The sequence below is a fragment of the Dermacentor silvarum genome, chromosome 1, assembly GCF_013339745.2.
Source record: "Dermacentor silvarum isolate Dsil-2018 chromosome 1, BIME_Dsil_1.4, whole genome shotgun sequence".
Lineage (NCBI taxonomy): Eukaryota > Metazoa > Arthropoda > Arachnida > Ixodida > Ixodidae > Dermacentor > Dermacentor silvarum.
Genome location: NC_051154.1, coordinates 248,617,429 through 248,641,159, shown reverse-complemented (window position 1 = coordinate 248,641,159; position 23,731 = coordinate 248,617,429). Strand labels below are relative to the sequence as shown.

The window sequence follows — 23,731 nt, the reverse complement described above, 5'->3', positions numbered from 1 at the left end:
AAAAGGAGCCTCAGCCACGGGCCCTCCCTGAACCAACTACCCTCTTCTAGTACGCTGTACCCAGGCTGTAGATTCAACTTTATAACGTATTTCAGTATAGGATTGCCTCAGGGGTGCCACTTCGTACATATTGATACGGCCGCCACCGTGTGGCTGCACTGAAGAGGGGGATGACGACGTGTTCCCGCTTGATACAGCGCCGCCATCTTGGCCTCCGTTGGCTTCCGCGTAAATAAATTGTAAATAGCCTTCGGCATCAGCTACACGTAACATTATTTGATGGAGGTGGACGTTTCACGTACCAGCCATGGAGCTTCGCAGTGGTCGCAATGCCGCCAATGCAAATTCGGTTCCAGCTGGCGGCACTTCGACTACGCAAGCCTTTACATCTGAAGCCATGACTTACGTTACCATTTCCCCCTCGGGATCCTGGCGTTTTAATCGGAGTCGGCAGTCGTGAAGTTGGGACTGGCTCCGCTTGTACGAATCTGTCACCACCAGTCGCAGGTGCGATCCGACTATTATAACGTTCTTTTCTACCTGGACGGCACTCCACGGGCGTGGTTACAGACTCACGAAGAGGAGATCACGAGCTGGATCTCTTCAAAGAGAAGCTCCGCGACCTTTTTGGTAGTAATTTTGGTCGCCAACTCAATGCAAAGAAGGCCCTTGCCACACGCGTACAGACGTCGGCCGAGTCCTACGTGTCGTATATTCTCGACGTCTTGGGCCTTTGTAGCAAGGCCGATCCGAACATGTTGGAGGACGAGAAGGTTGGTCCCGTCCTCAGAGGCATTGTTGACGACGCCTTCAATCTCCTGGCGTTTAACAACGTCACCAGCATCGATACGATACTCAAGGAATACCGTCGTCTCGAGCATGCTAAAAGCCGCCGGGTATCCCAACATATCACGCACCTTCCTAGCACAGCTGCTACATCATCTTGTGACAACCTCTTCCGGCCAGCCCTCACGATGTGACAACTTAACCAACATCCTTCGTCGTGAGGTCGAAGCAGCACAACCGGTGGCCACTTCATTCCCGTCATCTGATCCTTCTCCGGCGACGATCTGCTTGGTCCAGGCCGTCGTCCGTCAATAACTGTCCAAAGTCGGCCTTCACTCCGTTTGTCCTGTGCACTCGAAACCTCTTACTCCACCCACGTTCCAACCTCGCTCCTCTTACTAGTCTTATAGACAGCGCAATCCGTCTGAATGACGTGCCATGGGCGACAAGCCGATATGTCTTAACTGCCGACGCATCGGGCATATCACTTGCCACTGCTGCAGCCGCTGGACATCTCCGGCACGCTTTTCTTCTGACTACCACCAGCGTCCCTCTAGTTTGTCCTTTTCATGCGCTACTTCTATGCCCAACTCTTCATCGGACCTTGCGACACCTCTGACAAGACCCCGCTTCTCCCGCCTTATAAGACAATATAAAATCACCCCGCCATGAGCAATATGAGAGAGAGAGACACAGAAGAAAGGGTAAAGGCAAGGAGGCTAACCAGAACAAAAAAATTCTAGGGGCACTTAGTTATCCCTACGTGGATGAAGGCAAAAGCATTGCGACCACCGAAGATCACTAGGCTCACTTAACTATGGTCTAACCACTCATGGACCATCGTGGTGACGCCAACGCCAGATTTTCCGCCTAATGAGCCAACTCGTTTGGCTCACCTGGACCATCGTGTCTCACCTGGTTGAAATATACCGCTTGGAAGTATACCAGATATTTCAGCGAACACATTCAAATTAAAAAAGAAATTCCTGGTGCAGATAGGACAATTCTAGTCCATGAGCTGGTCTACTCGAAGAGGCGGACATTACTTGCACAAGAAATTAAAATGCATAATCAACTAGTTAAGAAATGTTCACTAATTAGGTTTTTAGCTAATTGCCTTATGACATATATTGCAATTGACAAATTCTAGTCGGGAAGTTCGCAAGGCGGATCCACTTGGAACATATTCTCATGATGACACCAGGTGAACAAAAGCATTAACTGACATTGAAATCGATACTCCGCTTCGTCACTGTAATAATCATTAGGCGAATTGAAAAAAAAAAAACTAACGAAAAAGTATGCTCGCCCGAGCAGGGGCTCGAACCCTGGACCGTTAGGTTAAAAGCCTAACGCTCTACCGACTGAGCTACCCGGGCAGCTGATTATATGTGTTCCTTGAAGAACTACTAATGCAAATGGCCTCACCACGATGAAATTTGCGCTCTGCTGGTTCGTTCCGTCACACCCTGGGCAGCCCGCACGCGGCTGTTGTTTAGGACCGACGCGCATACCGTCACACACTTTGGGATAGCTGTGCGTGAATTGTGCTCGTATATACACAGCATCGCCCCGTCCAGATCACATTTGGATCTGGTTTCTCGCTTTGCTTTGTGATGCTTTGTGTTATTTATCTTTCAAAAAAAAACATTTCTGTATTACAGCGAATCTGTATATGGCTAGGGCAAATCCATCGTCCGCGAACAACCTGCGAACTGACTCGTTGGCGCCCCTCGGCGCAACAACGCGAAAGGGCTCGTGCCCCTGCTCACGCGTTCGTCGTCGTCGTCTCCTTCCGCAGCTGGCTCCGTTGCCGCTCATCATTCCAGCGCACAAGGTCACTTCTCTTCTGTCGTCGTAATGGGGAGGCCGCGTTTACAGTGGTATGAGCCATTGCTTAAGGGGTATGAGCCAATCATTGTCTTACGTGACGGCAAGATTTAATAACAGAGGTGATACGCGAATGCGTGTGCGTACCTACTGTCACGATAACCACCAATAAGGACAATAAATTTGTTCGAACCTTTGTTCAAAATGCTTTGTCCCCTCTGTGTCGGGCGCTAAACAGCTTCGCTGGTCATCCACCTTCGCAGACTGGAATGGCTCATGACTTTTTTTTTTTTTTTTGCCAAGGATTTATGATTACTTTCTTTGGAACAAGAACTGGGCAGTCTGCAGGTATGTCGCGTGGACTAAGCATTCAAATAAGACCCCCTCCTCCTCATCCCCTCCCCGAAATGGGAAAGAATCCTTCGTTACCTAAATAAAAAAAAAAAGACTGGACGTCTATCAGCGTTATCAGCAGCCCATCCTCATTTGTCTTATTTTTATCTTCATGCAAAACATCAAAACTCAACCCGACTTTGTAGTATGCAGTTTTTACGTATTTGGCTGACGCATCTAATTGCGGTATCTATGACCCGCCGTAGTAGCTTACTGGCAACGTGTTGCGCTGCTGAGCACGAAGTCGCGGGACCGAACCCCAGCCGCGGCGGCCGCATTTCGATGGGGATGAAATGCAGAAACTCCGAAAATTAATTCAGAGTCCCCCACTACGGCGTGCCTCATAATCAGAACTGGTTTTGGCACGTAAAACCCCAGAAAGAAGAAGATGCGCTCGCGCGTGTTTCAATGTGTGTATGCGTACGGGTGCGCGCGCATGCATGTGTGTGTGTTCACACACACACATATCCCAATTCTAAAGCGCTGAGCGAAACAGCGCTTGCGATAGATATTTGGGGCGTAATGTGAGACAACAGATTATGTCCTATCGCCATAAACTTCTAAGGTCTACAGTTTCTTCATAAAATCCGCGCGATAATTGCTTGGAATGGGTGTGAACTCAAAGCGTGGTAAAACGCCCCTAATTGATTGCGAAAGTAGCACTCAGCACGAGAGGGTTAAGTGCGCACATAAACAGAAGACAACAGCGCCATTACGCTTTTGTCGTACATTTTGTCACAACATTACGCTTTCCTTGGCGAGCACCAGTGACTCGCAGGTAAGTATGAGAGTGTAGTGTAGTGCATTGGAGCTGCTCGAGAGACGGTATGGAAGCGTACAGAAAAAAAAAAAAGAACTGTCAGCCCACTGGGCTGGAGATGGAAGATCAGCGAAGCTGTACTATGGTGAGAATTATGTATTTCCAATTATGACTATTAAGATGTGATGGTGTAATTGGTTATTTGAACTATTAAAGAATGAGAAATATATATGATCCAGTGGTTTTCATTTATTTAGTGACCACAGGGACCATGATCTTATGGTCCCTACGGTACACCGCCACAGTGTGTACGGCAAAGGTTGGCACGTGCTTCCCAAACACGTCACCAACGCCGTGCGCGTTCGGTGCGAACGCGGGCAAAACGCTGCCGCCGTCGACAACAGTTCTGCGCGTTGCTGGTGCTGCTACATGTCCAAATTTATGCAGCTCCTCAGAATTTTGAGAATGACAACCCCAAAACAAATGTCATGAAACAAAACACCGGCAGTGCATGCCTTTTATGTTAAATCTTCTCAGACTGTGATTGAGTCGTCAGTTCCCCTTGCGCCCGGTCGCAAGATACACATTTGGTGCCGCAGCTAAACGTCGCCTCCCCTCCCTCCCTCCCTCCCTCCCTTCCCCCAACGGGGAAGGGAGGGAGGAAGGGACGGAAGAAGTCGCGACGGAAGACTTCCCGCGACGGAAGAAGTCGCGTTTGCTCTCCGCCGTGTGTTCGCTCTCCGTGAAAGCGCGCGTCCCTCGCACACTTTCACTCGCACATACAGCATACGGCCAATGAGAGTTTTTTTTTTCTACACGCGGACACGATCATCGGGGACTGAGCCCTTAACAGCTTCGCTGCAAAAAAGTTTAGCGTGAACATGTTGGAACAGCGTACGCATATAGTCAAAAAGAAAGATTTTGCATTTTGTGACGAAAGAGTAACTGCATGGCAAATTGCCATCAAAATATTGCAGCCTCACGCTCCACTGGGGTGTTTTAGAATATACGTATATCTGTGAAACTTTAACTAACATGGATCAGGTCTATGTGGTCATGCATGAGCAGTCCACTTCTTATGCGTTCTCTGAAGAAATAGTGTTCCTGCATAACTAGTCGATCGTTTCAGAAAGGAGCATTTGCACACACCGATAAATTGAGATGTACTCCGGCGGCCAAGCCTGCTCTGACACGCGCCTTAATGACTAAAGCTACAGTGCAAAGCAAGACGGAGCACCCGTATTTCAGAGCTTCCTTTTACTCGCGCTCGTCGATCCTCCTCGGGCGGCTTCCTTCGAAAGTGCATCCCTGCAGCTTCACCGTCCTAGTAAGAGATCACACTAGTATTCTGTGCATGGTAATAAAAAAAAACTGTCACGGCCAACACGACCCGTCACTTGAGTTGAGCGCTTCAGTCCACCTTCGAAGGAGAGTGAGGCGTAGCGTTTATGAACTTGACTTTTCCACACGCTTGGTGCTCACAAACGCTTCATTCACGCTTTGAGCAGAATCGCCGCAATTTGAACGCCATGCAAGTGAGGACGCTTCAATACATTTTCACCCCTCCCTTTCAATCGATGACTTCGGCCCTACACGCGATCCAACTTCGTCGTGACCAAGCTCTGAAGTGCGCGGCGCCAGTTTTTGAACGGCCCTTGTCAGCCGGTCTGTCGACGTCAACCCATTATGCTCCCTTTCAACTCCGTCAAAGTGGACACGCGGCAGCGTGGGGAAGGTCGTGTGCGCTTGACGGCCTCGTCTTAGCGACAAACGGCTTGAAGAGGCGGCACCGCAGTTATGCCAACTTCTCTTTTTCAACGAACACGACGTCTTCGTGTTCAGTCGTACTGTGCCACGATAACCTGCGAGCAGGACACCGGAGGACACCGTCACCAGGTCGTCGCCCATTTCTGTTCGGTAAATGCACGATCGAGATTTTTGGCGGTTTTAAATGCGCGCCGTCCGTTGTTCCCGACTCCTTGTCTCTGAATGCCCGCATTTTGCTGTTAGTGCGGAGGCTTTCTAGATTTTGCTGTTCGCATCGTGTCATGACCAATGTGCGAGCAGAAAACGGTATGACCCGCAAGAGCAGTGAATATAGCGCGTTGCAGGCAAGGACAAAATGATACTGAACACATGTGTGATAAGGATGGGAACTCTGATCACTAATCTGTCAATTCGCTGAAATATTTCTTAAAGCTTTTGTTTAACTGCCTCGCTGGGGGGACAAGCGAAACTCTATGAATTCCATCAATATAAAACGCCTCTATATCGAACTATGAGACTGCATACTACCGCTCACAAAATAAGTCTACTTTCGTTCACATAAGCAGCGCTCTCGTTTTTCATGACTGTCTCAGTGAAGACGAACACCTCCTTTTCTTTCACTAACACCGCGACATGCGTTTCTCAGCCCCATTTGTATTTCGTAGATTCCCTGAAACATTTCAATGTGCACATTCGTTTCTTCGCTAATTGTTTTTCCCGGAGCAAGAATGAAGAATGCCCCCAAATTTGGAAGCTTTTACTTGACTCCCATACCTCAACTTTAGCATTCAAACTGAATCACGTTTTCGGCCATCGAAACCCGCCGCGGTAGTTACGGCGCGGTGCTGCTAATCTCGAGGTCGCGGGTTCGATCCCGGCGGCGGCGGCCGCATTTGACGGTGGCGAAACGCAAGAACGCTCGCGTACTTAGATTTAAGTACAGGTTAAAGAACCACAGGTGGTCAAAATTGAACCGGAATCCCACGCCACGGCGTGCCTCACAATCAGATCGTGGTTTTGGCGCGTAAAATTTCCTAATTTAGGTTTTTTCAGCCCTCAAAAAAGAAAAGAGCCGATTATGTGGGATGTGATGCTAGAACCCGCATAATCTATTTCATCCGGTAATTTTGTTAATGATCACCGCTGTGATTACCTATTCGCAAGAAAAAAAAAAGAACGAAGGAAAGAAAGAAAGAAAGAAAGAAAGAAAGAAAGAAAGAAAGATGTTTTCCCCCAGAAACCTCACCTGTTTTTGGTTTTTTTCCAGCTTGCAGTCACTAGAAGCACTGGCTGTTGATGACCCTAATTCCTGGACCTGTTGTAGTAACTTTCCGTGTGAACATGTTCATTGCGCAGGTGGCTAAAGCAGTTGATTTGCCATGTAAACTGCGACCTGAGTATCACAAGCAGAGTTCAAAATCTAGCACGCCCATTTTGGCGTAAGCGTTGCGTATACCGGCTAGGCATTGTAGATGTCCTTTCTTGATTGTATTGCAGGCGTCACTTCCCTACCGCACTCTCTGTCTTCGGCATCTGTGTTCGCGGTCAAACATGAAGATGATCGCCTTTACCATTACTCTTCTAATAATTTCAGGTAAGACAGGAGCACTCAGCTTTGTGGTTGCCAGTTCGTGAAATTTATCGTAATAATAAGGATGGCTGCTAATGTGTGTGAGCCTATTTTGAACCCGCAATATTATAAACCAGATGAGGGTCGATGCGAACAAAGAAAATTTCGGAGAACAAAATGATTGGAAAGCATGGAGAGGAAACTGCCAAATACACGTACATAATTATATGTTCAAAAATCACCAAGCGTTGTCACGTTCTTAGATTAAGGAGATGCAACGTTGTAGAAGCAATCCTACTGCACAGTTTTCTGCCATGTTTATCACTAAGTCCTTGCGCTTTAGCAGTTTAAACGCTGAAGAGTGATTTACACGAACCTAGCAGGGCCCTACGGATTCGATTTGGTGTTTTTTTTACTACTGCAATAACGTTTGTGCTTTTTTTTTTAGAGCGTCCATCGTTTATTGGCCAGCGTGAGCATTCTAATTTAGCCAAAACCTGACCGGACCTGTTTGCACTGATCTGCGCACACAACCGAAAATGTGCCAATGCGTCATGACATCTATAGCATTGCACTTCATAGTGCTTGACGGCGTGGCCGTGAAGATCTCGGTGTAGTTCGCGATGACCGCTGGTGACAGCCCCTTCGAATCGCCTTTGCTTGGATGCATCTTAGATCTCATTTCGAATTAGTCATTTTCGAATAACCTTGCACTTTACGAATGCAAGCTATGTGGTTTAGCGTTTTAGCTATAATTATATCCCGGAAAGAAATCTATGTTTTCTTTTTGTCAAAAGACAAAATTTTGAACCTTCTTTTTTCCGTATCCACTCATGTCACATCGTTTATTTATTTATTTATTTATTTATTTATTTATTTATTTATTTATTTATTTATTTATTTATTTATTTATTTATTTATTTATTTATTTATTTATAAAGAATACCTTACAAGGCCCAGAGGCCATTGAGTAATAGGGACAAACAAGGATGTGATAAGCCAGTGTTCTCCGGCGACTGTTTATTCAAAGGTTCTAAGAGCTGTTTCGTTATTTCATTCCTAATCCTCTATTAGCAAAGCCTTGTCTTATATATGTTACTAGGCGTATAATATCTGGTGCTGAATGCTGCTTGCCTGATAAGTGTAGAAATTGCTTGAAGCCATATCGCAAGCACTCGGTGGCGAACCTCATACGCTATTTCGCTATTAATGCAGTAGTTCAAGGTCACCACAACGCAGTAACGGTAAGCGTACTTTAGGATAAGTTTCTGCAATGTCTTCACCAATGCCAATAACGTGCACGACGCCTCGAGCACAATACTTCACAGCAGTCGGCGGTATCCAAATCAGCAACCACGCTGAACGCTGTCGAAACCGCCAAATTATAGATCCACACAGATTCTAACCAAGTAGCGCCTCTGAAAGCGGCTCATGAAAAGCAAGAACACTTTCAGCCAGCTTTTGTTCTCATTACTGACGCATATCACGAAGGTCCCGTTAGGTTAATTGTGCTACTGTTGCTTTTCTTCGCAGATTATCTGGGGCCTTGCTGCGCCGCACGTGCCACTGTCTGTTCACGTGCTTTCATGGTCATCCGTAAGTGTGGAACTTTCATTACTAGTCTTCATTTTGCTTAAAGTACACCTTTAATATCATTGTCACCGTTACTTATAGTGTCTAAAAATAACGTGTTGGCCTAGCGTATGCGCGCGAGGCAAATCTCACAACCGGCAAAGGTATCAAAAACGCAAGCACAGCCCCACCGACACAACTGCGATGCTTGTTCCTCTTCGGTGCCTGTAATTACCACATAACTACTGAAACCTAGTCTCTAAAAGCCTGCAGTGTCACTTCATCGGCCCTTTGACGCCGCGGGACTTTACCTCGTACTCGGCGTTGAATAAACGCGGAAGTCCCACGGACCGCTTACAAATGGTGACGCGCACGTACTGGCACCTTCGTCCTGGTAGCGAGTTCCGATAGCATCCTGGAGGACAACAAAACAAGAAGGACGGTGGAAGTTTCAGCGCCCTTTCCATAATGTCGTCTCTCTTGTCTGCTTCTAATGTGGTTATTTTTGTTCTTTCTAAGCTTTGAAAATGTCTCAGTTATATAAATTTCGTCAAGGCCCGTTACCTGCCCTAATTAAGTACGTATACACCAAAGAGTCGTCTTACAGTAGCTGCCAGCTTATCCCTACTCTCGCTTAGTGCGGGCAGCGTTCAAGCCGACAGCGTCGCTGAAGCAGCCTGCTAAAGGGACACATAAAGGCAGACAATAAATCGGCTTATACGGAAGAAGTATTCACTCAAAATTTTATTTTTGTTAATTTGGAGGGAAGAGGTTGAGTATTAGAAGCGAAATAATGCCAAACAAGCTTTGAATTTCGCTCAGACGTTTCAGCGCCGATACGTCAATGTAACGTCACTCACTTGGGCTGCTGTGACGCAGTAAAAGGTTTCGAAACTTGCTGGTTAATTCTTTGGCGCTGTTAGAATACAATGTAGTCCATCTTGGTGATAAACAATTGACTAGGCCCCTGGCGACGTTGTCAAAATCCATGACGTTCCGGCGATGTCTCGCGGAAACTTCAAGGCAGCGTCAACACTTATCTTTCGTTTTTGCGTCCTTTCTGGCAATGTGGCAACCACAGGCACGCGATGCTCAAGCTACAGCGACAAGCGACGCGACAGGCAGACCCTGTCATGTTGTCGCGATGCGACGTGGTGCTACACATGGACGACCCGCCGTGGTTGCTTAGTGGCTATGGTGTTCGGCTGCTAAGCACGAGGTCGCGGGATCGAATCCGCGGCCACGGCGACCGCATTTAGATGGGGGCGAATTGTGAGAATTAACACCCGCGTACTTAGATTTAAGTGCACGGTAAAGATCGCTAGGTGGTCCAAATTAGTCCGGAGTCCCCCACTACGGCGTGCTTCATAATGAGATGGTGGTTTTGGCACGTAAGACCCCATGATGTTTTACACGTGGACGCTGCGTCGCGAAAAGGAAAAGTAGCGACAAAATTACATTGTTGTAAGAATAAATACAATAATACGCCCGTAAAGAAGTAGCAAACGTACCACGAGGGCAATGTTTTAACCAAGGTGTATTAGATCTAGCTTTTTTTTATGCTGTCATCCACAGTTAAAATCCGTTCCATGCCGCCAGTGTCCTATACCTTGCGCCAGCCCCTATACCTTCGGAAAAGTACCGCCATCCTTTGAAGAATGCCGCTTCTCTCTCTCCTGCATCTCCGATTGGACGATGATAGCGCGCACTTTCACTTCTCTAGATATTGTTTTTTTTTTCGCCTTAGAGCCATATTGAAAGTCATTCTGCGCAGCCGCCGTGGCCGGCGGCGGCGGCGGCGCGCTTCCGGCCTGAAAGCTTCAACGGGGGCTTTCGAGGAGCGCCACCGTCGACTTGCTTTCGCAAGCAAAAAGTAAAGAAAGAAACAAGTTTTTTAGGAGAGGAGACGGCGGAGGAAAGAGTAGGTGGCGATACTTTTACTATATAGGGATTTTAGTGTGAAATGCTATGTATGGCGCCCCATCTGGTGAGTACAACTCAAAACACTTTAACGGCTCTCAGTGGCTTCTCAGGCCGAACAGCGTCAAAACTAATTACTAATCTCCATAATAACGGCAAGAAAATGCCAATGCCGGTGCTTTGTCCTCAGCTTGAGGTAAGACGAAGCGATGGTTGATTTTAATATTTATTTTTTTGCTGTCACGGCTGAGCGCAAGTTGCAAGAGCGAAATTCAGATTGAAGCGGGCTGACTTGTTGCTGCCATGTTGTTGCGCAATCATGCTGTCCCCAATGGAAGTCGCCGCGCGGACTTCCGGGCGGTAAACGAAATTTTCTGGTGGACAAAAAATCGGTGACGCGACCAGCGACAGCGGCAGATCGCCCTCCGCGACGGCAAATCCTGGCACAGGCTCGTCGCCGTCGCTCGAAAATCGCGTGCATGTGGTTGCACCTTGGTCTTTCTGGTATTGTAGAAGCGCAATTTACTAATACAGCTCAACTTATTTTCTCTTCAGTGTTCATCTGATCACGTGCTATGAACAGGAATTCAGGAACTTCTCCAATGCATTGTTTCGTTTTTAGGGGTGCTGTCACTGTGTGAACATTGTCAATTTCCGCCATATTGTCAAATTTTGCAATGGCGACATTTTGAGCCAGTCAGAGAGGCCGTAGCAGCCCTCTCAGTCAATCAGAGCTGACAAGGTGGTGAATTCAACAGTAGGACCGAATTTGTCAATGTCTAGAATAGTCATCCCAGGTTTACCTGATTTCTAACAGCGGTTTAATTCAGACTCCAAGACGTACTCCTGGGAAAGCCTCATGCTTAGAAACTGGCTACAGAGCGATTACACGTCACATTTCCTTGTCATTACTCGTAACAGGCGTTTTTTTTTCTTGTTCACTCTTCCATTTATGTTGATGATAGCGATGATAAACGCGGTGACATTGATATCTGTTCTTAAGTGGTGCCCGCAGTGTTCTCTCTGGAATGATGCGTAGCGTCAACACATCAACGCAGACCTATCTGTATGTAATGGCGATTTCCACATGCAACATCGTGGGGCTAAAGGGAGTAGCAGCATGTTTTACCGGATACAGGCTACTTCTTGCGCACATGCATTTCAGCAATATAAGACTACCAATGTGGATTAGAGGTTAGACCAGAGGTTATACCCTGTTCTTTGAGGGTGCAGCACTTGCATGTCTGACAGGATGGTGCTGATGTATGAGCTACGTGTGGCATTGTAACTCTCGCATCTAGCTGCTGGACGTTCTCGGTCCATGCGGGTTGCCTTCCTATAAAGACAACGTATATCCTTTAGGGATCAGTGTGTGCGTTTGTGTGTGTCTTAACAATAGTATATTAATATGTGTTTCACGTTCTTTTTGAGCTTGCCTGGTGAATTCTTACTGCCGCAGGTAAAAGCTTCGGCTGCCCCTTCGGGTCCAACGAATGCTCAAAGTACTGCAAAGAGAAGAAGGCCCAGAAAGGTGGATACTGCACTGGAAGATTCAAAGAAAACTGCGTCTGCTTCAGAAATTAAATTTCACATTAAGCGTCCTTGAGGGCGCTTGAAGGCGTGGCGTGTGCCATTGCGTTGAGACAGTGACAAAAATACAGCCGGCCTACTGAAGCACGTATGCTTGCACACTCAATCGTTTATTCCCTTAGTCACACGGTAACCACCCCCTCGCACAATGACTCACTCACTCGCATCAACACATTCGCGCTCACTCGCTTGGTCACACACTCGTTCATTCTGACAGCCACTAATTCTCCACTCATTAATTCACTAACTATCTAATCCACTCGCTTAATTATTCACCCATTTGCTGCGTTTATCTCTGCCATTTTCTGCGAGAAAAACGGAAAACAAGATATTCTGCAGCACACAATTTTTTACAAAGTCATATAGAAATAGAAAAAAAAATTACTCCATCTCCCGCTAAAGGGAACCATGTGTGGATGCGAAGCAGTGGGGAGATGGTTAGCTTGAGCGGGAGATGGTTTCGCGGCAGCGGCCCGAGCGCTCATCGCGGCGCTGCACAGGAGAGAGAATGAGGTGCGCGCGCTCCGTCATTTTCATACCGCGGAACTACCGTGGCGCCCCCAGCAGCGTATGCAGCTGTCGCACCACCTGTCGTGCGGGCCGCTCCGGATTACTAGAGGAGAGAAAGGGGGGAGCGTAGGAGAGAGAGAAGGGGAGGGGACGCGCATGCGCTGTGGGGGTGTGGGACGCCGCGGGAGGGACGGACAAAGCTCCCGCCATAAGCTGCTTCGCATCTGAAAAAGTAAATAAAATAAACACGCCTGGCGTAAAACGCGAAGCACAGCTACAGCGTTAGAAGCAAAAGCACCAACCTCGGATATCGTAGTAAGCGGTGCAAGGAGGCTGTTGTGCGAGATCGTTTCGGCGAAACCTCTTGTCCACGTTTTCATGACTACAAGCCGAAATATCTGCCCGGCGTCGACGTTGAGCTGCGGCTTGTGCGGCTCTTTGCTGAGCAGTCTCGAGCCCGACATGAATGAGTGGTTGAGTGAGTCGAACCCTGGCTGTAGCGGTGAGAGTCGATTTACTGTTAGCTTCTTCGGCAGGAGTCCTCACCTTATCTGGAGAAGCTATCAGGGCTGACCAGGCAGTCCCGACTTTCAGCAGGGGCGTTCTCTTGTGGCAACAGGCACGAGGATGCGGTGTTTCCACACTAAGAGGAGCCGCCAATTAAGAAAATAGAGCTTCACGTCATTCTGTTCGCCTTGCAGACAATGAAGGAGATGAACCGTGACGCCGCATAAGACGGCCAGATAACAACTGTTTTTACTGACTCTCTGGAGGTCGTAAAATCGCTTTTGAGAATTCCACGTGTTGGTACTTAATTGGGAGAACCATGCATATAAAACAAGCTACGTAGCATTTTCATCTGTCGCACGGAACTGAGGTGGGCGTGGACTGGGTCCCGGGACACGCGGGCAGTGTCGGCAACGGCGCGGCCCAAGACGTGGCGAGCGAGCTGGTATACCCCCGATCATCTGCTCCAACGGACGATGTCTCTATCGCGCCAAAGCTCTTGGGACCGGAAGGTTTACGAGAGCAAGGCAGATTACAGCGCTAAAAGGAAGCTTCGGACAAGGGTGCAACATGGCACCCATCCTCTCCCCAAGGGGCTTCCGCGTGGTGCTCCTGTCCGGACCCACAAAGCAAGGACGGGAGCAGCCCTCACTTATGATGCCCCAGTATGGTGGATGACCACCTCTAGGTGAACACGGAACACACGAGACAACACCGAGCAGGGTGCGCTTCCACGGGACGAAGTATACGTTCCTCCACCGCGCTTGCTGTCACCTGTAAGACATGCAGCATAAGAACACTGTCCAGTCTGCACCACTTGCTGCGGGAATGCCCCGGCCTCAAAAAGACAAGAAATAAGCACATAGGGCCTGCCTTCCGCAGTCTGGATGACTGTATTAAGGTGGCCGCTCAGGCTGACGTCTGGCGCACGTTGAAATCACTGTGGCACTTGACGTTCGAAGGCAGACTGCAAGGCCTCTGCTCGTTTTAGAGCGTTGCTCTTAGGCGCCCGTTCCTGCGGCGAGCGTCGGCCTCTTACCTCGTAACCGAGCGAACGACCACAGTGAAAGAGCAAACGCGGAGCGCAGCGGGTGATGAACGACGGCGAGAGCCAAGATAGCTCCCGGAGGAAAGCGGAGAAGGAGGGTGCAGCGGTACCACGAGGCGGAAAGTGGAGGATGGTAAGGCGAAAGCGTGAGAAGAAAAGCGTAGTGCCGCACAAGATGTACTATGGCGACGATGGCTACGAGATGGCGCCAGGGTAGCGCGCGTCGTTAGGGTGCCTCGATGCGTTTGCCCGCCTCCGCTCCATTCGCGGGGGCACGCGCACCGAGGAACTCTACGCGTTTTCTGTTCACCAAAGCGCGGCATGAGCGGAGGTCTGTCTGCGGCTGCTGCTGTGAATCGCGTCCACGCGTCGCCCACGCGCTGCCTCTCGCGATCTCCCGATTAGCGAAGCAGTCGACCGAACACTTCGCTCAGTTTCCAACGCGCCGCACGAGACATTGTCCGCGCCAGCCAATATATCGCGAAATGAAAACATGCATAGAGCTGCGCTCAAACTTCACATTAGGGAGTGTCGTAATCCTCGGTGATTTTTTTGTTTTCACGTTTATTATTTGCAGCCCATCGCGGCAGCCTCACGTGCATGCTCGGGCGAGCAAACGCCACTGGCGCGCAGCGAAGCAGAGAAGGAACGCGCCGCGTGATAAATGTTGGTCACCGAACTCCTTGCGTAGCTTCCACAGCGTTTCACCTAATCTATGAAACGGAGTATAGATGCACGCCATGCTTGGGCCAATGCAGGCGACGCAGCTTTCGCTGCTAGTAACAAGTTTTCGTGCCATCTATGATTTGCGTCACATTGAGCTGGCTCGCCGTGGCTTAAGGGGGGAACACCTTATCAGGCGAGTCGGCGCTCCTGTTTATCTTACTCCGTGGTCATCGCCAAGAGGCTGAGTAATCCCACTAACTGACTACTGCCAGTGTAACGTGGCGAAAAAAAAAAACACTTTCACGGGGCGTTTGGCTTGCACAAAGTAATTGGTGCGCTATCTCACATAGAACACAACTGCAGGGCGCGAGCAATATGCTTCGAAACGTTCGTGCGGTTTGTGCGCAGACGCAACCAATTGAGAGTGCGTCGATTAGCCCATTGTGACGTCATCAAGACATGGGTCACATGCGCGCGCACTGCCAACATATCGCAATAATTCTCCCCCGTTCGGTCACTTCTTCTGTGAACGTTTTCGAAGCAGCAGCTTCGACACTGCACCCGGAACAATCTGCTTCGGACGCGCAGTAGGTGCCTGCATACGTGGTCTTTCAATTTTTGCACTGAGCGCAAGTCGGAGCCATGCCTCCTGTCTCGAAGGTAAGTGCGAGTTTTTGTTCGAATACTGTTAGCATCCTTGCTTCGCGGTTACAGCCAGATGCGCGTGTTACCAGCAGCGTAAAGAACGCCATTCATGTAATCGCAGACGTTCCTCGAATTCTAGAATTTTGGCCGACGCCGCCTCTCTACTGGAATTGACATTGTACAACCTTGCAATTTATTTGATGTCACCCGAGCGTCGACCGCTTGGCGTGTCAGTGGTCATGTAGCGGTGAGGGGCTGTGGGATAGTCGCCATTGCGCGCAGGCGTGCAAGTCAACTTCCAGTTCAAATGTATTATGCTGCAAGGCCGCTGACATGAAGTGTGGTCGGCGCTCGCGCTATATTAAAAAATTGCAAGAGTGTACTTTGGTGACGCCCCTCAGCAGCGACGAGTGGTTTTGAACAACCCTGCAATATAGTGCCTTAAAGACTGCACTTTTTGTTCGGGAAGCGCTATATGTTGCGTGGTCGAAGCGCGTGACCATCATTCGTGGGGCCGTCAAGCGCTGCTCTTACTGCGGTTTAAGTGGAACGTCGAGTAATGTTTCAGCATGGGTGTTTGGTTGCGATTGCCTACGTTTCTGGCTTTGTACTTCGTTACGGCAATATGTATCGCTCATTGTTTGATATGAAAACAGCTGTACACCCTTTCGATTTCTTCAAAATAGCACGAGCGTCGGTTACATCGTATCAGTGGCGGCAGGATCGGTGACTGCATACGATAGCGCGTAAGGCCATTTCCAAGTATAATGTGTTCTGCTGCCCTGTTTTCTTCAGGGGTACCCGTCGCCGCTACAAGGCCGCTGCTACGCCTTGCGATCGACCCTAGTGCAATTTAATTAAAAAACAAAACAATTGCAAGGGTTGGCTCACTTAGTGTCGCACAGCCTGTCACGGTTGTCTAGAGCACTAGAGCAGCACCGCAGCAATCCGAGTTGTGGCCCTCACGAGTATGCAACTTGCTCGTTCGTGTAGCTAGCTCCAGCACTTTCGCAAGCCCCGAGTCTGCCCTCGAATCTCGGTGTTTTCGCTCGCGCTAGCTTGAACCGGTGTGGCGAAGTATTATGGGGCCCGCCATGCCATGTCCCCATATGTTACTGTCTGGACTGGGATAGCTAAGGCGTCTTTACGTAGAAACGATTCACGCTTTCTGTGAGGCAGGCGTGTCTAGGGGGCTCAGTGCGTTTACTGTACAACTTTCAAGGCCCAGACTGACGGCCGTACGTCGGCCATGACTGAATTACAAACCAGCACTATATCTGTGGAGTGCTTCTGGTTTAGCCGCTGGGTTCAAGGGCACACCACTGGTTCGTCGGAACCAGCATACTATCTCAGCTGGTACGCAATCTTGCCCCGCTTATATATTTTAAGCTATGCTCGTCTCTAAACATTGAGCCATGTTGCACGGTCTTAGGATTTGCGAAGCAACAAAACGAGCGCGTCGCTTTTATTAGTCAACCCAGTCTGGTGAAAGTGTGGGCTGGGCCGCCGCTAAATTACGGCTGCTCTCGGAAATTTGCAGCCTTTGTGTCATATCTTCCCAAAACTAATCGTGATCTATCTTGTATGAATATTTGACTGCGCTCCCGGCACTTTCAGGTTGCGAACGAAAGGGCTTATCAGTGACACAGCGTTCCCTAGAGGAAAGTAGCATGGGCAGTGTTCAGGGAAGGGGATGCACCGATGATGACTGGCTTGGATCAAATTGTCTCGAAGGGTTAACAATGTTAGTGCCTGAATGAGTTCACACGCTCTATGGGCTAAACCTCATGCCAGCGGCACAGTGCACTTGCGATTGTTGTTCGACCGCCATGCTGAGCTATTTTATCTTGTCCGTATAGACGTACGGGTGCCCACAAAATAACTCTGACCGCCAAACCGGTGGCCGCTCGTCGGCGGAGCTCAACCGCGGAAAACTACGGCCTTGGTCTGCGCGTGCGCGGCATACCTAGCAAGCAAGCCTCGCTCCCTAGTGCATCTAGATAGGCGTTGCCTTGCGCAAAAAAAAAAAAAAAAAAAAAAAAAATTGCTGTTTGTCCCTCTTAGCACTGCGACAACACATCTGGGGGAGGGGGAGGGGGGTCGGGGCCTGTAGGCTACAGCGGGCTATGCAGCGTAATCTCTAAACGCACGCGTAATCCTTGTGGCGTATTCTCGTCGGAATCGGCATTCATTCTACGAGATAGTCAAGCTTTCTGGATAGCTTGCGTGGATGGAATCCATGAGCGTTTATAACTTTTAATTATACCTAATGTATTCCATATGAGTCAATTATTTCGCCTAAGAAACCATGAATTCATACCTTATATTTCATGTGGGTGAGCGCCACGGCTCGCCTATAATAGCACTGTATAGCGCACTTTTCAACCAGATTATCGTGTTGCGCGTTGTATTTTAGACCTTGTGCAATTATATTCCGAGCCGCATTTACTACTTCGTAATAAGAACAGAACTTTGACAGAACACGACGGCTCCTTCAACAAGGATGACTGCGTGCCGTAATGTTTTCAAGATGACATCAAATGGCGTATTCCAACACGCCAATTTCATGCACAGGAATTAATTTTATGCATGCGGCACTATAATAAAGGTCTCTTCAATGCTTCGCAGTCGCAATGAACACGGCATATACAGGGTGTTTCAGCGAACACTTTCACAATTTATTTAAGGTTGCCTGTGGCAGATAGCCCTATTCCAGTTATGAGGTGGTCTATTCGAAGAGGCGGACATTACTTGCAAAAAAAATTGAAATGCATAATCGACTAATTAACAGAAATTCAAAAATTAAGTTTTTAACTAATTACCTGATGGCCCATATTAAATTTACAAATTGTAGCCGTGGAGTTCGCAAGGCGGATCCACTTGGAACGAATTCTCGGGATGACCAGTTTCGAGATATTTCCCGAACTTTGCGGAGAAATGCATCGGCGTTCCAGTTAATTTTGTGCTTCAATGCATAAAGCGACGTTTTTTAAAGAACCTAACTGGAACGCCGATGCATTTCTCCGCAAAGTTCGGGAAATATCTCGAAACTGGTGTCATCCCGAGAATTCGTTCCAAGTGGATCCGCCTTGCGAACTCCACGGCTACAATTTGTAAATTGCAATATGGGCCATCAGGTAATTAGTTGAAAACCTAACTATTGAATTTTTGTTAATTATACGATTATGCATTTCAATTTTTGTACAAGTAATGTCCGCCTGTTCGAGTAGACCACCTCATTAACTAGAACTGTGCTATCTGTCACAGGCAGCCTTTAAGAATTTTTGAAAGTGTTCGCTGAAACACCTTGTATATTGTGCGCTATTTAAGAAATCTGGCCGCTTCGCTGCAGTTTTAGTAGGGAGTACTCTAACATTTGATCGCGTGTCTGTGTTGGTTGGCGCGAACGTTCAATTTTTCCTTCAGTGTGGTGATTTGTTGCAAATCAAGGGTGTGTTCAGCTGCGAGTTAAATGTCTAACACACACAAAAAAAGAAAACGTTCATTGAGGTCTTATATCGACTGCTAAGACGACTTTGACGGTGAAAGCGTTAATGCCTTGGCATCACTTCATTTGCGATTGTTTGCTTATGTAGGTTAATTGAATAGCTACTATTTGGTCGTAATTCGGTTTAATTTTCGGGATGTTACGGAGTCTTTAATCGATCCTAATTAGTATGTAACTGCTCTTCGAAACTCTTATTTAATCTTAATTTGGCATGACCAGTCTCAATCAATTCGAGGCATGGAGCCTCGAATTGATGTTAAGTAGTCTCTATTACTGTTCGCAACCCTTAAATACTTAATTTATCGTAATTCTTGATTGCTCAGTAATTCACTTTAGTACGCTTTAATAAAGGTGCCGTATGATCTCCCTGTTCTGGTCTTGTTAATTGCCCTAATTACATTTAATTAATCTTTGGGAGTCTTTAATTACTCTTAATTCATTTTACCTACTTGGTGCATCATTCACTTTTACATGCTTTATTGAAAGTAGAGGTGTAGTATGCCGCTTTCTGATTTTTGCTACCGCAAGTGTTCACGATGGTCATATTCCGCGACTAATGAGCCATTTAATCGTTTCGCTTTAAAAGGCGCCGATGCCCAGTAACGCGCGCACACGGCGTTTTAGAGACCGCATCCGCACAGTCCCCCAGTGGCTACGCCAAAAGGCACCCAACGATATTCCATTGGAGCAAGGCAACACCTATTTGCGATGCACTGGGGAGTGATGCGAGCTTGCTAGGGCGACCACGCATGCGCAGACCCTGGCACTACTTCACCGGCGCGCTCCGCCGGCGAAAGGCCACGGATTCGGCGTTCCGAGTTATTTTGTGGGCACCTGTACAGTCCTTCATGGAATACCGGAGACGAGGACCGCAGCAGCAATGCTGCCAACGAAATCTCGCGACGCTTTGTCCAGCTACTACGCGTTCAAAACTTGTTACGTGAACGTTCTCGTCCAGTAGTAATTAATGGGCCTAATGTTAACGGTTCTATCATGACCCACGATTTACATCAGCTGTTGTACAACATATTGTTGGTCGCTGTAATAGCTCTACGTACTGTTATCTACGTTCCCTCCTGGACACGTTTAATAGTAAAAAAAAAAAAAGTCCTCTCTGGCTTGGAAACTTCGCCACAAGATCGCTCCACCAAAGCGGGTCCTCGCGTATGTCTCCGGTAATCGGTATTTCCTCAGACGGTACTACCTTTACGGATAAGCTTGAGCTCCCTAATGCGTGCACAGCGTGAAAAATTTTCATCTATAGTTTGCGAGTGACGTGCCGGGAGCTGCATGTCGCCGGGCTAGTACCCGAACATCGCGACCATGATCAAGTATCAACCGGTTGACTACACAAGTGTCGTAATTCTTCGCTCGCGTATGTCTGAATACGCGTGCACATCACCGGCCCATAGTTTACCCCATCTGTTGGGGATCCTTCAAACGTGCTATATAGCGTATAGGCGTGCCTATGATTATCTGTAAATGGAGTGCGCTCGCAGCAGTAAACTTCACAGATAACGCCCCAGTCCAATGAGGGGCTGACACAGGGTGTTGCGTCCTGTACTGTGCAATCATGTCCAATGTTTTCATGCTTTTACAGCGAAGCTGCATATGGCTACCCCGGCAAGTTTTCTCGTATGTTCAAATTACAATCCGATGCTATCATGTCTGCAGGTTGTGTGCAAGTCGTACTTTAAAATTTTGTGACGCACTTTGAGAAATTAGTGCAATAACGGACTTGCGCAGGGTCTACTAGAATGAGGATATGTGCTGCGCTCCGGCACACCTGCGTGTGCGCGTCACGAACGTCTGCGCGCGATGTATCTGTTTGATCAGTGGGCGCTCGGTGTGCTCCGACCGTAATTGACATCAGGGCAGGACTCTTAAAAAAAATTAGTGACGTTCACTTCGTGAACGCGGGTTACGCGCAACTGTATGGACGCCATGAACGTGCACCGCGGCGTCGAAGCACCAACGGAAAGGGCGCGAACGAGGGCTTGGACGCTACGTTAATGTCGACGGTGCGATGCCTTGTGGTGGTGGCGGCGCTTGTGTAACGTCGGCTTTTACAGGGTGGAATGGAGGCGCAATTTTTTCCCGGCGATTTACCCATCAGCTCAGATTTAATCTTTTCTGCAATTTATGACCATATATACTCGCGCATCGACCCCTCACGCGTTTCCATTAGATTGCGCTGACTGTGTCAAGCGCTCTCCTGCTCTCAAATAGCACCACTGGAACTAAACGCGGTCTACAGTGGCCGAGTTCTGTAGCCATTCTTTCGCCCTTCGTCTTTTACTCGCTCCAAGCCGTGCCCCCGCGACGAACCGCATTGCAGGAAAATCTTTACAAAACATGGCCGTTGAGCTCGTCATCACCGCACTTCAGTGGTTAAGCATGGAGTTTCGGACCAACCCTATAAGGGCAGAACCATGAAGGCAAGCCTCTGCGCTGACCATATGTTTTGACGTTAGTCATAAGGTGGTCACACCTGCCGCGGCAGCGCAGTGTCGGAACTCTCGCTGCCGAGGTCGATAGCGCGTGTTCGATGGGGGCGAAATGCAAAATCGCTTATCTACTAAGATCTGCGTGCACGTCACAGAACCTAAGATGGTCCAAATAAATCCGGAGGCCGCTATTACGGCGTGCCTCCTAATAGTATCGTCGTTTTATCACGTAACACCCCAGCATATAATGTTGCAACACCTCGAGTGCCACCTGGCGATGCCAAATCTAGGATATGCTTTTTGGCACGTTCAATGGCAGTATTTGCTCATCGCTTTCGGGAAACACTTGTGATATACGGACGAAAACTTGATATTCCGTTATTCGTACTCCGAGCGTTTTCGTCCAAGGAGTTTACTATTTCTTGAGGCGATATTTCTGTTTATGGATCTGCGAATTTATTACGCGCATGAACATATGCTATGTATAATATTTAAGTAGCTGCATGGTTCGTGGCTTGCACTCCTGCTGTGGATGCGAAAAATTACGAGAAAAAAAAAAGGTATCAATTGGGTGGAGCCGGTTCATCACGCCCACGAAACAGCATTTTGTGCTACGAGTAAGAACTAGAACGCTAGATGGTTTGTGTTGACGTGATCATGGCTATCGCATTGTGACACTTGCACGTCCGAAACTGAAAATAAGGCGGTAGAAAGCTCGACAGGTGCGTCTCCGCCGAGCGACAAATTGACTAGTAATCCGGTGAAAAACGGCTAACAGTTAAATAGAAAAAAAAAGGTACGCGTGATATGGTGACACTGTCATCGTGACCGCCGTGATTGGGTGCGTGAAAAACTCTCTTAGCAGGCGCGGTTTCGCTGTAGCTCGAACATCTTAACAGGAAGACACCCCTTTTTGACCAGTCGTACGTATCCTCGTGCGACCCCTTGTACTTCATAAGGTTTGTCTCATATTTTTCGCTCTGAACTCTGTATACTGACTTGGAGCAATTACACCAAGTATTCTACCCTGCCTTGGAAGTATGTAGAGCGCAACAGCTGACTGTCCAGATAGACAGGATAGACGGTTTGCCCACCGGATGCGACGATGCTCGCCCTACTGCGCTAGTTCTGCTTCCGGTTCTCTGATATTCAAGCGAGAAAATGAAAACGGAAGAAAAACGGGAACTATCCCAATAAGGCGAGCATCCTTGCATGTGGTGGCAAACCATCAGTGTGGTTACGACTGACCGTCGGCATGCATTTGTACGTTGAGTTTTGCTTCGAGCACACGCTTCAGTTTGTTTTTCTTGAGTAAACGATGTCGCACCGCCACATTAGCGTTTCTCGGGAACTGTTTCAACGTTTGAAGGCACACACCGCAGGTCCAGTGGGATACCGTACGCGGAATTCAAACGTTGTAATTGTCGCCGAGGTTTGTCGACTTCATTCCTGAAGGCCAACTTCGGAAGCGTGCATGCAATAAGTGCCGGCAGCGAAGACCACCACCACCAACCTCACTGCTCGCTTTTTATTTACGTTGCAACGTGCCGTAATCGTTACTGAACAGAGCTAGCTGCCATGCGCTGGCGCGTCCCGTTCGATAAAGCTGCTGCATCGGTATTCATTTATGCTGTTTCATATTTAGCGGGCAGTGTCCTGGCATCTACGGGCGCTGCTGAATGTGTTGCGGCCAAGAGCTGGTTACTTTCGCCCGAATTGTTGCACGAATTTCGCATCAATTGTTGCAGAATACGTGCTTGATCATTTTATTGATTACAACGAGGAGGTGCAGTTGGCGTGTCAGTGTAAGCCGCGTTGTTTTCGTTTGTTTTCTGTGCTTTTTGGTATCTCTCGAACTACTTTTTCGTCGCGCATGCACTAGTGTGCTCTCTCCAAGCTGCGCTGCGCATGTTGCGGTGGTTACTTCGGGCATGTTCTCCCCGTCACGATAATAGGCGACGCCATATGCTACTAGACAACGTGAAGACAAAATGCCCGTATGCTTCCGGAACTTTACTTTGCTACTGGTGAGGCAGCAGACTATTTTCTGTGACGCAGGGAAGGTAATCTCGGGAACGATATGTCGTTGATGTTCGTTTGGTTTTCGGTGCGGAATCTAAGCGCTGAAATGACTTGCGCACTGAGATCGCAATCATTTCGCCTGGCTGCGGCCTTGCGCTGCGAATCTTGTAGGCACGCGGTTTCATTCTTG

At 48.3% G+C, this 23,731-nt stretch overlaps 2 protein-coding genes and 1 non-coding gene across 3 annotated transcripts in view; 2 read left to right on the top strand and 1 right to left on the bottom strand.

Moving 5' to 3' along the window:
* Positions 1-2,092: 2,092 nt before the first annotated feature.
* On the bottom strand, positions 2,093-2,165 carry Trnak-uuu (transfer RNA lysine (anticodon UUU)). Its single transcript has one exon. It is a non-coding gene; the product is annotated as a tRNA-Lys (tRNA).
* Positions 2,166-5,553: 3,388 nt separating this feature from the next.
* On the top strand, positions 5,554-12,248 carry LOC119452248 (defensin-like). Its single transcript, XM_037714517.2, has 4 exons — positions 5,554-5,686; positions 7,034-7,130; positions 8,640-8,702; positions 12,058-12,248. Exons 1-4 carry the CDS (start codon positions 5,567-5,569, stop codon positions 12,180-12,182), a joined length of 405 nt encoding a protein of 134 aa, XP_037570445.2. The 5' UTR covers positions 5,554-5,566; the 3' UTR covers positions 12,183-12,248.
* A 3,177-nt stretch (positions 12,249-15,425) lies between these two features.
* LOC119438741 (uncharacterized) overlaps positions 15,426-23,731 on the top strand; it is an 87,337-nt gene continuing 79,031 nt past the window's right edge. Inside the window, exon 1 of the mRNA XM_049660233.1 lies at positions 15,426-15,579. Within this exon, the coding sequence (XP_049516190.1) occupies positions 15,562-15,579 (18 nt within the window). The 5' untranslated portion in view covers positions 15,426-15,561. The remainder of the gene's footprint in view (positions 15,580-23,731) is intronic.

Excerpts from the sequence above, each read along its gene's own strand:
- LOC119452248 (XM_037714517.2), top strand. The coding sequence starts at position 5,567 with ATGCCAACTTCTCTTTTTCAACGAACACGACGTCTTCGTGTTCAGTCG. Across the intron at positions 5,687-7,033 it reads TCGTCGCCCATTTCTGTTCG|GCGTCACTTCCCTACCGCAC; the intron begins GTAAATGCACGA and ends ATTGTATTGCAG. Across the intron at positions 7,131-8,639 it reads TACTCTTCTAATAATTTCAG|ATTATCTGGGGCCTTGCTGC; the intron begins GTAAGACAGGAG and ends TTTTCTTCGCAG.